General features: G+C 38.5%; 1 protein-coding gene and 1 long non-coding RNA gene across 29 annotated transcripts in view; one reads left to right on the forward strand and one right to left on the reverse strand.

Annotated features, from left to right (window-relative positions):
• The window catches only part of ATP8A2 (ATPase phospholipid transporting 8A2), a 367147-nt gene that overhangs the window by 224370 nt on the left and 125154 nt on the right, over positions 1–17623 (reverse strand). For all 28 annotated transcript variants that reach the window (XM_087966309.1, XM_087966285.1, XM_087966283.1 and 25 more), the window contains one exon: positions 13100–13164. In XM_087966309.1, coding sequence (XP_087822435.1) covers positions 13100–13164 — 65 coding nt within the window. The remainder of the gene's footprint in view (positions 1–13099; positions 13165–17623) is intronic.
• Positions 1–17623, forward strand: part of LOC148130399 (uncharacterized) — a 103620-nt gene that overhangs the window by 24815 nt on the left and 61182 nt on the right. Inside the window, exon 2 of the long non-coding RNA XR_015749747.1 lies at positions 1652–1874. This is a non-coding gene — a long non-coding RNA (uncharacterized LOC148130399). The remainder of the gene's footprint in view (positions 1–1651; positions 1875–17623) is intronic.

Genomic DNA, 17623 nt, shown 5'->3' on the forward strand with positions numbered 1-17623 from the left:
ACATATGATCAGTCAGAAGTAAATATTAACGCAATAACTGGACTTGCAAGTTGAAGAAGATTCCGGCTGCTTTAAAGTTTACAGCACAGTCAACAATCCCTTCAGTTGATGGGTACCATCATGCAATTCCATGTTACATTGCTGAAACCAAAATAATTAAAATGTAAAAAAAAATTGTGCTTAATTACAGAAATAAAATAGCCCAAATCTGATCCAAGTTCATGTGAGAACACAACATTCTGAGTTTGATGAAGATTCTCACTCATCCAGATAGAGTTGTCTGGAAGTTGAGTCATGGCAATTGGACTTCTTTTCTTGTTGGTTCCAAGCGTTTCACTGCTTATCCACGTAGCTTCTTAATTTGAACAACTTGGTGGGGGGGACTTCATCCAGGAAGGTTTCATTCTCACCTAATCTGGATAGACTTTTTAGGTGAGTAGGCAGAGAGTCATTGGGATGTAAATGTTCTTACTCCTAAATCCTTTGCCCTAGGTGGGTCATTAAGTGTGAACCTGTAAGTGGCCTTAATCTTCTTGGGGACTGATGGAAGAGCAGCATAAAAAATGGAGGACAGGTTGTGTCTGAGGGCTCCACATCTGTTGAAGGAAGGATTTTCTACTTTGGCATAAAGGGATTCCCTCACTCCTCTCTGTAACCCTCTATCTTCCCTGTCCCAAAATATCTTCAAAAAAGTTGTCATTCAAAATTGTCTTTATTGTCTTCCAAATTGTTGTCATGGCCCCGTCAGAGCCTGAGTCCACGGAACAGGATGAGCTGAAGCTGGGGTCAATAGAGGTCGAAGGGGTGGCCTCGTTGACGTCGGAGGAATGTGGGGAGGAGAACAAGGCAGTCTTGGGTCACTTGGGCTTGGGATGGCTTGCCAGTAAGTAAGAACAGGGGCAGGATGACCAAGAGAGGGGGAAAGAGAGGGCAAGCAGTGGAGATGAGGAGCGACGGAGTTCAGGAGATGAGCAAGGACTGCCTCCTCTTGATCCCCGAGTACAGAGAATGGAGAGGAGGAGGGAGCAGCGTAGGCTGACCCAATGACGCAGGAGAAAAGCACCCCGCTGCTCTTCACAAGGCACACCTGGGGACTGAGATTTAAGGAAATGTTGTGGGGAGGGGCACTTGTCAGGAACAAGCACTGCATTTGTGGAGTTTTGTGTGCTGTTGCTGATGTCTGGAGTTCACTGGACTTCTTGCCTTATTGCTGCCTTGTTCCTTTGCCTCGCTGGATTTCTTGCCTTGAAGCCATTGTGCGAACAGCATTTTGCTGGACTAATTGCAGCCAGAGGCAGCTGGAGGTGTGTGTGAGTGCTTTGCTCCGAGATGTGCCATAAACGTGGGAGCAAGAGATGTGCCATAAACGTGGGAGCGTTTGGGGGAAAGTTAGCACAATAAAGGGGCATTCGAACTACCAGCTGGCTGTGTTGCCTCCATGCCTTGCCCTGGGTCATCACAAAAGTGTTCTTTTTCTTCTAAATGAAGATATATGCTGATTCAGGACCAGTAGTGTTGCTTCTCCTATGCCAGACCATCCTCTTGTGTAAAGATTGCTTGTTTTCTCCACTGTAGAGCTCTGAACAATGTTCACTAAACCAGACTGCAGACACTACATTGCTCTTCTTATGTTTTGGTATCCGATCTTTAGGGCGGACAAGCCTCTGTCTCAGTGTATTGCTGGTCTTCAAGAACACAAGTATGTGGTGGTTTCCAAATATCCATGTCTTCCATGTGGAGAAGAAAGCACTCAGCTCCCTCCAGGGGATGGCCCCAACCCTCTGGTTCAGTTATGTGGATGATACCTAAGAAAAAGTCAAGCCCAAGAAGTCCAGGCCTTCACAGACCATGGACTCAAACATCAAGTTCATCAGGTAGGCACCAAGAACAATAGGCTGGCATTCCTAGAATTGAGATATCAATTTGGACCTGTAACAACCTAGAAGTAGAGATCTGCAGGATCTTTAGACAGGGAAGATAGATGGCTTAAAAGAGAAGGAATTCATTTATGCTTAAGTGGAAAATCCTTTGTTCAGCCAAGATAGAGGCCTTAGACCCAACCTATCCCCCATTTTTATGTCATTCTTTCATCAATCTCCAAGAAGATTAAGGCCACTTCAAAGTCCACAATTTACGACCCACCTAGGGCAAAGGATTTAGGAGTTGGAACATTTACACTCCAATGAGTCACCTAAAAAGCCTATCCAGAAAACTCTCTGGAGGAGATATATGGAGTGCCCCTAACTCAGACTGAAGAAGCTACTTGGATAAGCAGCAAAATGTTTCAATCTAACAAGAAGTCCAGTTGCCATTACTCAACTTTCAGACAATATTGTAGTGTTTTTCTTTTTAATTCTTTTTATAATTGCAAAAAGTATTTAGCTTCCTATATAGAACTGAACTGATTTTAGCTACTTGGGAAACTGTTGGGCCTCCATATCCATCCACATGGAGCTGACTGATGGCTGAAAACAGCCTGTGCATTCTGAGGAGGCTCATTGTATACACAGCCTCATTGTGCAATTGTTCACATTTCAATTATTCAGGCTCTGCCTCCTCCAACTTACAAGACTGAAATGCTCCCAGTTGGGACTTAGAGGTTCAATGGTGCATTGTACATGCAAATTTATCGGTTGCAGAGAGATTTGAAAGATCAGTGAGCCTGGTGTGGGTGAGGAATAGTTCTCTTGGTCTTACATTTAATTTAAGTTATACACTCAAGAAAATTGACCAGCAGACCTTATTTCTACAGTTCCTGCATCTGTATTTTTCTGCCCCAGGCTTTCTTCAGGCCCTAATTAACCTTTGCTCATAAAACGAGTTTGTATTCCAAAATTGCTTAATAGCAATCATGTACAAACTCACAAAGGGAAAGAAGACAGAGTGAGGGCACCAATGAAAAACTTAGAAAATCTAACCTAGTGTATAGGCGTATGTCTGAAACTTCATTTATTATGGAATAAAACAAAAATAAAATCTATGCACCTAACTTTAGACAACTACATATCTCAGTAGGTACAGCTTCTCAAGTTACTGGCAGGGCCTTTAGCTCTATTAACATAAGATCTTTGGAGAAATTGGCTGGACTCAAGCATGGCCAAATTAGTTTCCAATCCCTGTTCTGTGTCTATTCATAAATCAGTTCAAGCCTCTTCACTAACCTGCAACTTTTTCTTTAAAAAAACCTCAATATATTTAATATGTTTAATATTTATTTGTAAATATAAGTTATTTCAAAATGCAAACTGTTAAAACACGCAATTAAAAATGTAAACTGCATGTAGGCTTTTGGTTCATTTTCCTATGGTTTTCTTTGTACCTGTTAACATGTTAAACAAATTAATTGTTGTCTTACAATGTTTTAAATTGTTTGTTTTTTCATTGTACATTGCCTAGGCCCTAGAGTCACATATGTGAGATGGATGGCTAGCTATATAAATTGAGTAAGTAAGTAAGTAAGTAAGTAAGTAAGTAAATAAATAAATAAATAAATAAATAAATGCAAGTGTGTGTAATTTCCTCAATGTGTTGGAGACTTGCAATATACACAAAGAGAAATTATACTATTGATAGTGACAGTACTAACAGGAGAGATCACATTGAGTGATGGCATAACAATATCCATCTTCAATAATACATTGCCTATACAGAGATTTGCCTTATCCAAATAAGCTGGTGTATTTATTTTATTTATAACACAGATATTACATTAAACAAAGTGTTGTGGTCCGCTGGTGGCCTGCACAGCTGGCAGAAGAGTCGGACAGTGGGGAGGAACAGGGGCCCATCCTGGAGCCTGGGGTTGGCTCGGATGAGGGATCTGTGTCCGACACAGAGATGGGGCCAGGGCCATCTGGGAGTTATGTGCTCACTCCGGAGCCTCCAGAATCTGACATCAGCGAGGCAGAGGAACAGGGGGAGCCTGTACCCAGTGTGTACTTGTGCAGAGCTGTCAGAAGGCAAGAACAGTCAAGACAAAAGGGGCAACTCAGGAGTAAGGCTTGGAGGTGATTGGCCCCTCCCATAAAACATAAAGCAGGAACAAAGGACATGAGCCTTTGCAGGAAGCAACTTTGTTCATTCTGGTCGGTTTAAAATCTAAGCTCTGTGTTGAGTTTGTGCTCTGTTTGGCCTTGTATAGCTAATTGGCAATTTAGTCGTTGGCAGCATTTCAAGGGAGATAAAGGTAGGTGCTTATCAGCCTTATCCCGAAATACTGTGGCAGACTTCTGTTGGACTATTCACAAACTGTTTGGGACTCATTACGGATTGTGAATGAATATAATTCACAGCTGCTGAAATAAAACAAAAGGTTTTGGGGACTAGTGTGTGTTTGTTAATGTCTCAGGAAGCCTTGGTCAGAACATAAACATTAAATAATTAAACTTTTAACTTTTATTATAGTATATTGGCATATTATTTATTCATTTGTCTTACTTGTATCTTGTCTTTATTATTTTTACAAATAACTCAAGGTGGTGAACATATCCTCATATTTTTCCCAAAACAACTACAACCCCATGAGGTGGGTTGGTCTGAGGGAGAATGGCTGGCCCAAAGTCACCCAGCTGGCTTTCAGACTAAAGTGGGACTTGAACTCATAATCTCCCACTTTCTAGCCTGGTGCCTTAACCAACTAGACCAAACTGCTTTTTATAATTTATATAAATTATATTATTTATGTAATTATATATAATTATGCACTATATATCTATCTACATCTATATCTAGCTAACTATCTAATTATATATTATGAAATATTATATATTAATATGCTGTCATAAACATTAATAGCAGCTTCACCAAAGTGCTTTGGTGAAAACAGTTTATTTTTAGTTGAACAGAATAACAAGCATAACATAATTATTTAATGAAGAATAATGACAACAGTAAGTTTTTATTTTAAGTTTACCAAATATGTATTGCTGAAATATTTTCAGCAACTAATCAAATAATCAATTATTTGAAAAATAAAATGTCAACATGAAAAAAAGTATGTTAACATGGAAAAAAAATACAAACTAACCAAATCAAATTATTACCAGTATCCAAGTATCACATGGAACCATCAAATATTTAGCGTTAGTTGCAAATTAAATAACTTGCTTTCAGCTGGTGTCCGTTCCAATGAGACAATCATTTTTATGCCTGTCAGCTGTTCCCAAGTGGCACATGGGCTTCAACACTTTTTTCGAGTACACAACTGTGAAAATGAAGTATTTTATCTGTCCTATACTTCCTGCTACTCCATTCCCAAGAATTTTCATACAACGTTAAATGTGTTAGATCTCCATCTTCCATAGATATGCCAACAATACTAGCTTCCCAAGCATAATAAAATTAGCCCATGCAAAAGATAAAATTAAGCTAGTTCAAGTAAGTCTTCATGGCTATCAGGCCCACAAGTAATTCTGCTGAAAGAAGATCAATGCATGTTTTCCCACTATAAATAAACTTCTCAGCCATATTAAATTTTTCACCGTAGTTTGGACTTTTAGATGTCTACTGGAATTTAACAGAGTGCCAGCATTTTCACGATGGGTTTAGTCCATTGCAGGGTTACATTGTCATCACATGACATAACGTGACTTTCTCCCCTTCACTAAACTGGGGGTGGGTGTGGCCAGCACGTGAAACTCACGGGCCGTGAGTTTTGCATCCCTGGTTTATCCATTTGGATCCCATGCTGAAGCAAGGATCTCATTTAGTTTTATTCCCAGATAAATATCTATGGCATTGGGTACAGCTGGTGGGCAAGCATCCTCCCCAAACCACTTTGTTAAATGGTTCACGAAAGTCCTATCTAAAGCAAATGAATCATAGTATGTTACTGTCCCTTTCATTTATTTAACTAAAGCAAAGATACAGGTTCAGAAGATATACTATCAGTAAAAAGCCCTTATCTCATGCATGTTTTTTTCTCCTTTGTTTTGCAATAAGAGAATGTCTGTGGGACATCCAATTCTTTGGGGAGTTTTGAACAATAAGGAGCTGGCTCTCATCCTAGTTCTTATCCCCTTTATTGACATAAATTGAATCAGCAGTCTACTGATGCTGAACGTTATACTGTCATCTTTCAACGTAGCAATGAAACAAGAGAGTGCTGTATACAAAATATACCCTTTCACTCCTAGAAAAAGTTTTCCAGCCCATCCATAGCTCAACTCAAACCTGCTTATTTTACATGGTGAAATAAACTGAAACTCAATAATGCTCAAATTACCCAGTTCACTGTGTACTTAAACCTGGAAGCTGAATTCAATCACCCGGCTTTCGCTTGTAATTGAAGACAATGACTTGGAAGTGTGGAAAAGAAGTGGGTTTTTTTTTCCTTTTAAAAATATGAATAGCTATGTATTTGATTTCGCATTTTTATTGCTGACTCATTGAAAACATTATTGACAAACTAATTAACACTCTGTTCCTCCAAGTCAAGAAAAAGGCCTTCCCTCCATTTAACCACATTTTTAGGCGTATTAGATACAGTTTCTTGTGCAGTTCCTTATTAAAGCAGACATCTTTGAATATCTGTATGATTAAGGAGGGGAAATTAAAAGCTTCAAGCAAAAAAAAAATTGACAGCAAAGTTGACCCCCAATGAATTCTCTCTCCCAATTTTCCTAATTAGCTCCTTCTGCTAAGTCCCAATTCTGCTTGCAGTCATGGATCTTCACATAGCCTGGCTGGTGATTAAGATAACTATGTTGTGCCCCAGATGTTAGAAGAGCTTCTAGTATCTCCCTCAGGATAACAACCCTTTGTTTTCAAAAATGCCAAGCCTTAAACCTCATTTTCCTCCTTGGTATTTATTCTGCCATTTTTCAATCCACTGTCTTCACATATTGAAATTATTGTCAGCTTATAGATGGGAGGAAGCAAAATCCCCTTATTTTCTTCTGCTGCTCAAAACATACGATATCTACATTAACTGTATGATTTGCAACATATGGAGCTATTAGGCTGGTAAGTAGCTCACAGCAAAAGAAAACTGGAAGAGGGGCCTCGTGAAAGAGAATCCTAGAAGGGGACTAATTTTGCAAATTTCAGGGGGAAAAATGCAATTGGAACTCCTCCTTTCTGGAAAAATTCACTCTGCAAGCAAGAATGGCCTATAGGCAGGCAAATCAAAATGGCGGTTACATGATGTCCAGTTTTATAGTAGATTTTACAAATAAACTAAACTGAAAAATTGACTCAGATATAAGCAATGTGCAGCCCATCTGCCAAATGTATTCAGTCAGTTCAGTCTTTTGCCAAGAGCCCTTTCTCAACAGCCTGCTACCTGAGGAAGGAAAAAGAGAAAGGAAAAGTGCTAGAGAAGAAGGAGATGCAACAAAATTATTGCTACCTTTGGCCAGACACTGGTATGTGATGCAGTTCCAAAAGATTACTGCAGTTGGAATGCAGGGAGTAAAAGAAGATTACTCACCCTGGACTAAATATATGGACTAAATATGCTTCCTCCCATAAATGTTAGCAATGTAAACAGATCAAGGGTGGGATTCAATTTTTTTTTAACAACCGGTTCTGTGGGCATGGCTTAGTTGATGGGCATGGCTTGGTGGTCATGTGACTGTCTGGGCATGGCCAACTCAACATCACTCACATCGAGGCACGCATCTCCTCGCCTGGCCTCTCATGACTGTGGGGATGCTGCAACAGTCATAAGTGTGAAAAACGGTCATAAGTTACTTTTTTCAGTGCCATTGTAACTTTGAATGGTCACTCCACACAAGCAAAGTACTAGTAAAGGAGGGAAAAAACTACAGAGAAATTCCTGAGACAGGAAGTCTAGTCCTGCCAAGAGTGTAATAAGGGTTAACAGAGAGGCAGTTTCTGTAAGCAACACTAGAATCTTTCCTTCCTGCCTTCCTTACAGGATTAGGCCAGTAATTTCTTCTAACAACCAGTTCTCCGAACTGCTTAGAATGTTAACAACCGGTTCTAGCGAATAGGTGCAAACTGGTAGAATCCCACCCCTGAAACAGATACTGTCAAGTTCAAAGCGTGCTTTCTGTCATTTTTCTATACATCATTCCCTCTCAAGGGGTATTCAAATGTTTGCACCTTTGTTTTCTTTTTGTGTCTTGAAATTATTCAAGATTAGATGAGCACTACTAAGCAACCAGGCCTCTTGTCTTTAGAACAATTGCTTTACCCTTAGAAAGGAAAACAAAAACAAAATTGATTAAATCCCTTATAAGGGGATGACAGAGAATGCGATGGCTGGATAGAGTCACTGAAACAGCAGGCATGAACTTAAATGGACTCTGGAGGATGGTAGAGGACAGAAAGGCCTAGAGGAACATTGTCCATGGGGTCGGGATGGTTTGGACACAACTTTGCAACTAACAACAACACTCTTCGTGTAAACATATGGAAGGGTAGTGGTGGAGGTGGATGGAGAGATTTTAAAAATTCCTAGCAATGTGACTCTTATGTATATACCCCTCACATCCTGGATGTGAATTGTTTCAACTCCTCCCCTCAGGATGCCACTACAGGGCATTGCATGCCAAAACAACTAGGCACAGAGGCCCAAAGGTGCTTTTTCAAAAGGGTTCTTCAGAGTTAAAGAAGCTTCTTGGATGAGAAGTGAAATGTCTTCAAAGAAAAACCAGAAAGTCCAGTTGCCTCTTGAAAAAGCATCTTTTGGGACAATCATGACCTGGATGCTGAGAATCTTCATAGACGTTTAGACACAGAGATATTTTTTTCCTCATGCCATGACTCTGCTGAACTACCCACAGTACTGTCTTATGTATATTTACCCATGAAGTATGACTGTATTACTATAATCCTTCTCATCTTTTCTACTACCTTCTCTTAGAAGAGTTAGGGTTAGGGTTAAGGTTAAGGTGTCATTATTATGATTATTTTCACTTTATTGTTTTGCATGTACACCGAGAGTTTCTGGACCAAAGACAAATTCCTTGTGTGTCTAATCACACTTGGCCAATAAAGAATTCTATTCTATTCTATTCTATTCTATTCTATTCTATTCTATTCTATTCTATTCTATTCTATTCTATTCTATTCCATTCTATTCTATTCCATTCCATTTCTCTCCTTTCCTCACAAGGATCTTTAAAAAAAAAGATGCTGTACAAATAAGACAATAAAAAAGCAGTCTCCTTCAGGTCAAGTTCAATTCCTGGACTACATGTCCAAATAGTTTTCTTGACAATCATATGGAAATTGTTTGCCATTACCAACTTCTGGTTTGTTCTAGAGACTTAGAATAGTCAGGTGTTTTCACATCCCATTATTTCAGGTATGTCCAGGCATAGTTTTTTGAGATCATGAAAGTTACCTAGGCACTGATATCTGCTGTAATTCACAAGGCAATGCCTGTGATTCAAATATGTATCTAGAGGCATATTAGATTAATCTGTATGGATCCTTATTACTTTTTATAGTGCACATCCAAGGCTAATTTGGTATAGACATCTCTTTAACTGGAGCATAAAACTCATATCATATCTAACAACTCAATAAACAAGACAACTACAAACAAAGCAAATTATTCAACTCCTTAACTATTTATGAGCAGACTAAAAGATGCTACTGCATACTAGCTGAGAATTTAAGATTGTTCTCACTCTATGTTATTCTACCACTTAAGTAGGGGAAAAGAAACCCCACAGACCAATTTTAAACCTGAAGTAATTTATTCTGGGTCACATTTGCTATTTGGCAACCTCCCCAAAACCAAATTATTCTGATTAAAGTGCACATTATTGCTTTGGATTGCATATGTGAATTATTACATTCAATCATTATGGCTCAGATCCAAATGAGCTGCTTAGGCACACGTAAGTACTTGACAGTGTGTGCAGCCTTCTAGTTCCCCTGGACTAAATCAAAAGAGTTATGCGTGCTTAAGCCATTGAAATCAATGGGTTTATGTATTCTTAGCTCCAGTAAAGCATCTGGTTTTAATCTGCAATTCCAACTAGCTTCTTCTGGGTTCCTTTGAGTTTCAGGCATAGCTTTTATTGGCTAGGTTGAATGCAGCATTAGGAAGGGGCAGATCAGAATTCCTTTTTAAGATAGCTGTCCTCTCTATGAAACTCTGACTTCTGCTGCAGGAAGAACAGATTTTAATTTAGTTTGATTTGAGGTTATGATTAACTATCCCACAGACAAAGCTGAGTCCCTCAGCTGCAATGAACTGGGAGAGAAAAGCAGAATTGCAACAGTTGGAAGAAATTACTTCAGCCACTGAAAATTCCAGCGTAGTGCAAGATCCAAATTAAGGCATTTACAAAACCTGTCTATCCAATTTACTATCAATTGTCTCTTGAAGATATCCAACAAATGAGAACTCACCACCTCGTTATTAGTTTGTTAACTATAGAACTGAACTGACACTTCCCAACTAGAATTTATCTTCCATAACTTAAGATTCTGATTATTTCACATCCTACACCAACAATACTTGAAAAGAGATCATGGTTGCTTGCTGCATGTCACCATTTTGGGTTCTTGAAGAGTCCTATTATATTTCTCAAGACCAAATGCCCAGTCATTTCAATCATCATTGTTGCCTTCTCCGCACTGTTTCAGTTTACTTTTCTTAAGATGTTTAATTAAACTCTATAGCCTTCTAAAAATGTATTTGAGTGCCTGTTCCCTGTAATATGAGTAGTTCTTCTTGAAGATTCTTTGGATATGGTCTATGTCATCTCAAAACAGGAAACATTGGTAGGGGAGGAGGGGAGAGAATATTTTATTTTAATTTTAGAGGATCATTTTTCTATGTGCTCAAACATGACCTTTTCACAAACTTTTCCCCCCTCAGTTGTCAAACTCAGGGTGATCCTTTATTTCTGTTTGTAGCTGCATGCAAAATTGTGTGTTTAAAAACTGCTGAAATTGTCAAGATACTTATTTTTTCCCCTCAGAGCTCAGGTCAAAAAGTTCTTTTTAAGCTTCCAGCCAAGTATCATTACTCAGAAAGAAAAGTGTTGAATGTAAACCATCTTCAACCTGGTATTTTTCAGATGGGTTAGATTTCCATACCCATAATCTAGATCCAGTAAGAACAAAGGCTATGATTATATAAATTAAAGGCCAATATATCTGATAGGAACAATGTTTGGGAAAACTGTCAAAGAACAGAAGGAGAGACAAAATGGTATAGTGTTTAATATTTAGATGAAGTCTAGGAAGAACTAGTTAAAAATTAAGTAAGCTTAAAGGGTGCCTTTGCCCCAGACACTCTTTGTTAGGGATAACATTGTTTACCCTAACTGGTTTGGGTAAAAATAATAAATATGGTATCATGGTTTGTTAGTTAAAGTGTGTGTAACTTTAACTGCAGGAATGTAATTATGGGTGTGGTTGTAAAAGCACTATATAAGAAGAGAGGCAATGCAGCTCTCTCTCTCTGACTTACTGATCCCTAATTACTTGATGGATTGATGACTGCGTTCTTGCTGAAACGGGGAGTGAAACAGGAGTGTTTATTTTTCTCAACAGAGAGAAGATAAGATTGGACTGATTTATTGTAAGTGAACTGACATTGGCTATTCAACACGGACTTTGCAAATAGAGTATCCCCGACAAGACTTGACTGAAATTGATATATGACTAATGGACCGTTTATTTGACTATGCTATAATTCTTAAATGGAATAAACTATATTCTTGATAGCACAAGCGTATCTGTATTTTTACTGCGTGTTAACTAGAAAACTTATCTCACACATTTACCTGTCTTCCTATCTGACTTCGCTGCACGTTCTGTTTAGTTTGTTTTCCTTAACACCCGTTGGGGAATCCAGGCTTAACACTCTTAATCAGATTTCTTAATCAGGTTGGCATTCTTATTCACTTTCTTAGGTCTGTGTTGAGAGTACAACTACCTATTTTTGGAATTATAGTGAAAAGAGGACCCTAGTCATGTATTGCTGCTTAGGTTGCCATCTTTGAATTCTTCAACCTTGTTGCTAGGAATTTTCCCAACTATTGAGATTGGAGGGTTCCCCCCCCCTCCATACTTAGCAGATGATATAAGGACACCTCAAAGACAGCTATGGACTTATCCCAAATAATTTTCATCTCCAAGCAATTGGCTTGTGATCTGAAGATGGAAGAAATGGCTTTAATGATTCTTTGCCATAGCCAAATCACTACCTGATCCAGATGAGACACATCACACCCTGTGACCCTATGGTGGGAGACTGGGTTGGTTTTGAAAGTCTGTCTCAGACACCATATAGATCTGAAAGAAATCCAGTGGGTCCTTGGGATTTTTCCAGTAATTGGGTAGGGTTCATTGCCTCAAAGTAATCTGTTTCATTTATCAAAAATGAGCCACTTCTACACTTATATTCTTGATATAACTTAACATATGAGAGTAGGATGAATGCTACCTAAATTTGACAAATAAATCAGGATAAATAAAAATGAATTTTGCCAACTAATTTGTCATTGATCATGGTTGTGTGATGATTGTTTAAGCCCCCTTTTTATGTGGTATAATAGGAGTAGATATTGGATTCTCAGATCAAAGTCTATCATTTTCAGTATATTAATGGAATGCCAAATTTCCCTACTTTTCTGGCCCAACCACATTTATTATGATGTTTGTTTATTACTCTATTCTGAAGGTTTAAATGGAAAGAAGGCAGAAGCTTTCTACAGTCAAGTTATCCCCAAAAAAATGTAAGCAGAATAATGTTACTTTCCCTCCATTGGACCTTTAAGATATTTTAGTATTACTCAAGTTTACTTCCCACCCCAAGCATTTTTAAGATTCAAAGTTCCTGGTAAATTGGGCAGCTTGTGGCCTAGTAGACTGAGGGTGAATGAGAGGGTTCCCCCCAAATTTAGTAAAGGACTAGAAGCACCATTTCAAGCCAATTTCAGCCCTACACCCCAACATAATTTAGTGTCCTCCTTTCATATTAAGAAGTCATTTGGCGGAACCGGTGTGCTCCAATAAGAGCAAGATATGGTTTGAAGGCCCATGTGTTTCAGTTTCCTTTTGTACACATTTGTCTGGATTGATTTCTGGTTGTGTATTGGTGAGCTTACATCAAAAGGAATAATGACAGTATTTAAATCAAACAGAATGGTAGAATTCCACTTACATCCAAAGAATCTTCATTCACAAGGATGAGAGTCATACTCTGGGAAACAAGCCTGCAGGAGTACCCTAGAGAAATAACATAGAATGGGTGGTATCAGAAAATACAATCAAAGGGCTCATTAAACAACGATCTTGTTTTTTTTCGTGCTAAAAAGAACAAAGAATCTTCTTCAGTCATCCTATCATCATGAATGAAAAACAGAGTCCAGCTAGAAAGCTCAAATTCTCAATCAACCTCCTTTCCTTCATTGGCACATTTCCTTAGTTGGCAGGCCAGCCCCCGAGCCTTCCTTTGTGTAAGTTTAATACATAACTCTGAATCCTAATGGACATTTCTAAATTGTGTAAGTATTTGCAGATAATCTGAGCATAACAGAATGTACAAGAGATTCCCAGCATGACTGTTATGACATGTTTAATTGTGTGCATGAAATACAGGCCCAGTGTAGTATGAGATCAAAATATATTTTTAAAAAACAGTGCTGAGTAAGATAACAGTCTTCCCCAAATTATCATCCACCAGCTAACTTAAAAGGTTGTGCACTCTGGAAATTGTTCAGTCTCAAAGCAGCTGAAGAATGTTGGATTGAGGAAGCCTGGACTATGTAATACATCCACTTGATTTCCACAGTGGCCAATTAGATGCTCCTATGTTGGTGCCTCATCTGCAATAAAGTATAAGGATGGCAAAATAAAAATATGTGGTGACATCATCCAACAAACCATTTTTCATCATTTCCCCAGTCACTGCTGAACCTAACGAAAATAACAGGGCCTGTTTTGCCCATCAAGCTGACACAGATTGCAAGTTATTTTCTTACTGTATTTGTGTTTGGCTTAAAGTGTTATGTAAACCAAGGCACTTTCATTGGTAAGCTATAGTTTATGGCTTACCCTGCTATGCAAAGTCAACCAGCTATATTTTTTTAAACAAATCACAGTTTTATTTACTCATGCAATCTAGAAGCTGTCCCTCTTCTATTGTGTATTGTATTGTACTGAGTGTACTGCACTGTACTGTATTTATACATAAAATTTAATGACTGTCCATCCCACTTATAGAGTGGTTTTAGACTCCAGATTACAATGTAAAAAGTAAGAAAAAGGAAAAAGAAAAGAAAGAAACCATGAGTGACTTAAAGCTAAATATTGGAACAAACAAACCAACACACACACAAAAAATCCAACAGGGGCTCAACCACCATCCTGCCCCAATAACCAGATCTTTACTAGTTTCTAGCATGTCATCAGAGTGAGACCCATCTGGATAGCTTGGAAATCTAATTCCAGAGGGCAGGTACCATGACAGAGAAGACATACTTCCTTGTCCTGTTAGATGACATTACTTAAATAGGGATTTGAAGTGCACTCACTATGTCCAATTCCAGTAGTTGGATAGAGGCAGATGGAGAATGACTCTAGTTCCAAAGCCATAGCATGAGCCCAGCATAAAGAGAATATAACAATGAAGTCAGGATACTAATAAGCAATTAATTCAACTCTTTATGGGAGAACTCGACAACCTGTGACCCATTGGCTCATCGTCTCAAAGATATTTCCTTACCCAAACAGAGAAACAGAATGACCAAGGCAAAAATGCAGTGCGAGTGAAAGTGACTTCTGATTTCCTGGTGGCCTGACTGGATCTGATCAGCCTCCAACATCCAATTGTGGACTATCTACTTGGTCACCAGAGGGCTGGGACAGAACCAGTCTATTGAATCTCTGGGCAGCGTAGCAGCACTGAAGCAACTATAAATTTTGCCAAATGTCAATTCCATGGTGCAGGGTCCATGAAAGTTTTTGTAGTATATAGCAACAGCAATAGCACTTAGACTTATATACCACTTTATAGTGCTTTACAGCACTCTCTAAGCAGTTTACAGAGTCAGAGTATTGCCCCCAACAATCTGGGTCCTCATTTTACCAACCTTGGAAGGCTGAGTCAACCTTGAGCCTGGTGGGATTCGATCTGTCAAACTGCAGGCAGCTAGCTGTCAGCAGACGTAATTGCACTACTGCATTCTAACCACTGCACCACTTAGGCTCTTATACTATATACTGTAGATCAGGGGTGTCCAACCTTGGCAACTTTAAGACTTGTGGACTTCAACTCCCAGAGTTCCTCAGCCAGCAAAGCTGGCTGAGGAACTCTGGGAGTTGAAGTCCACAAGTCTTAAAGTTGCCAAGGTTGGACACCCCTGCTGTAGATAGTCTTTTGGAATGGAGGGGCTCTTTGTTCTATGTGCACATTGAAGTCAAAGAAAGCCCATCTCAACACTGCCCAACTGTTTACAAAGTCTGCATTACTATTATTATTAATCTTCTCATCATTCCTTATCATCCATCCCCTCCCACTTGTTGACTGTATGACTTTGTTGCTTGTATACTTATGATTTATATTGACGGTTTCCTAGTATGATTTGATTGCTTATTGTACCCTATGACTATTATTAGGTGTTGTACCTTATGATTCTTGACTCTTGACGAATGTATCTTTTCTTTTATGTACACTGAGAGCATTTGTACCAAGACAAATTCCTTGTGTGTCCAAACACACTTGGCCAATAAAGAATTCTATTCTATTCTATTCTATTCTATTCTATTCTATTCTATTCTATTCTATTCTATTCTATTCTATTCTATTCTATTCTATTCTATTCTATTCTGTTCTGTTCTGTTCTATTCTATTCTATTCTATTCTATTTTCACATTAGTCTAATGTGGCTTGCTGGCTTTAGCTTAGGGTAATTTGTAAACCCAGCCACTACAGTTTGTAAAACAGGCTTAATTGCTTATGTTGTTGGTGAATCAGGTCCCTGCGATTTATTTGTTGATTAAATGTATTTGTTTGTTGATTTCTTCAACAAACCTAGGCAAAAACACATCATGATTTGATGTAATAGGTATAATGCACGAGCCCAGCTACTATCAGATAAATTGTCTTATTGAAAAGTATGTGTATTATTATTATTTGCAAAAGTGTACAATACTCACAGTGAAGAATAGTAACGTAAATGAACATAAAGTATTAGATTAAAACCGAATAAAACTGAATAAAATTTGGGGAAGGGTTAAAGTTTATTATCAAGAATAAAAACTATAGACAAATTCAGTGAGTTTCTATAAGGTCTCTCTAAAGACCTGTACGATGAATACTTTCACAATGCTAGAATGAGGTCTGGCATGCCAAATTATGTTTTTAAAAATTCTTTGAGAAATAACAGCTTTAAGGATTATTCATCAAGTGAGACCTGGTTTTTCCCCTGAGAATGACTGTGGACCTAAACTGTTACAAATTTGGTATAACTAATTGAAAGGGATTTTCTGGTAGTTTTTGATTGGAACAACAGCTGCAGCAGTGAACAGTAATTTCTAAGCTTATTTTTGCTGTTTTATTTTACATCTTTCATATCATGCAAGACGCCACTTGACAAGTGGAACTAGAGAATAGCAAGGCACATTCTACTGAATTCCTCAGTAATCAGCAAGAGCTCACATTAAATTATGCAAGGAGATTTGTATTGGGATTGATTTCTCACTCAAACACCCACATACACTTCCCTTGGAGATATAAAGAGAAAAGGGCCTGTGATAATATTAAACTGTTTACAGGAGAAGGCAGAAATGTCTGCCTTCTATCTATCTGTCTGTCTGTCTGTCTGTCTATCAATCTATCCTCTATCTATCAATATCATCTATCTATCTATCTATCTATTATATATCTATCTATCTTCTATCATCTATCACAAGGGTCTTCAAATTTGGCAAGTTTAAGACTTGTGGACTTCAACTCCCAGAATTCCTGAGCTAACACGACTAGAGGAGAAATTCTGGGAGTTGAAGTCCACAAGTTTTAAAGCTGTCAAATTTGAAGACCCCTGATCTATCTATCTATCTATCTATCTATCTATCTATCTATCTATCTATCTATCTATCTATCTATCTATCTATCTATCTATCTATCCTATCAATCTAATGGCATTGAACAGATTATATGAGAGGAAGGTACAGTTACAGTCCAACAAAAAACTATCTCAAGCAGACAAAATGTAATATTTCTCCTTCTTCCCATGGCATAATTGGGCTTCAGGCTTTGACATCAAGTTCTGTACTGAATATCCTCCTTGATTTGTTTCAGCTACTGAATGTATTTTTACATTTTTTGCTACTGTGGGAAACAAGAAATACCATATGATTTACTGACGCTTCATTTCAAATGTTACTTCTCAGCAGGGGTGGGATTCAAATTTTTTAACAACCAGTTCAGTGGGTGTGGCTTAGCTGGTGGGCGTGGCTTGGTGGTCATGTGACTGGGTGGACGTGGCTTGTGGGTCATGTTATTGGCTGGGCGTGGCCAACTCAATATTACTCACATTGAGGCACATTGCCTGACCTCTCATGACTGTGGGGATGCTGCAACAGTCGTAAGTGTGAAAAATGGTCATGTCACTTTTTTCAGTGCCATTGTAACTTTGAATGGTCACTCCACACAAGTAAAGTACCAGCAAAGGAGGGGGAAAAA

Source organism: Notechis scutatus, chromosome 5, assembly GCF_049901735.1.
Source record: "Notechis scutatus isolate UNSWTSFEM ecotype Mainland chromosome 5, rNotScu1.2, whole genome shotgun sequence".
NCBI classification, from domain to species: Eukaryota; Metazoa; Chordata; class Lepidosauria; order Squamata; family Elapidae; genus Notechis; species Notechis scutatus.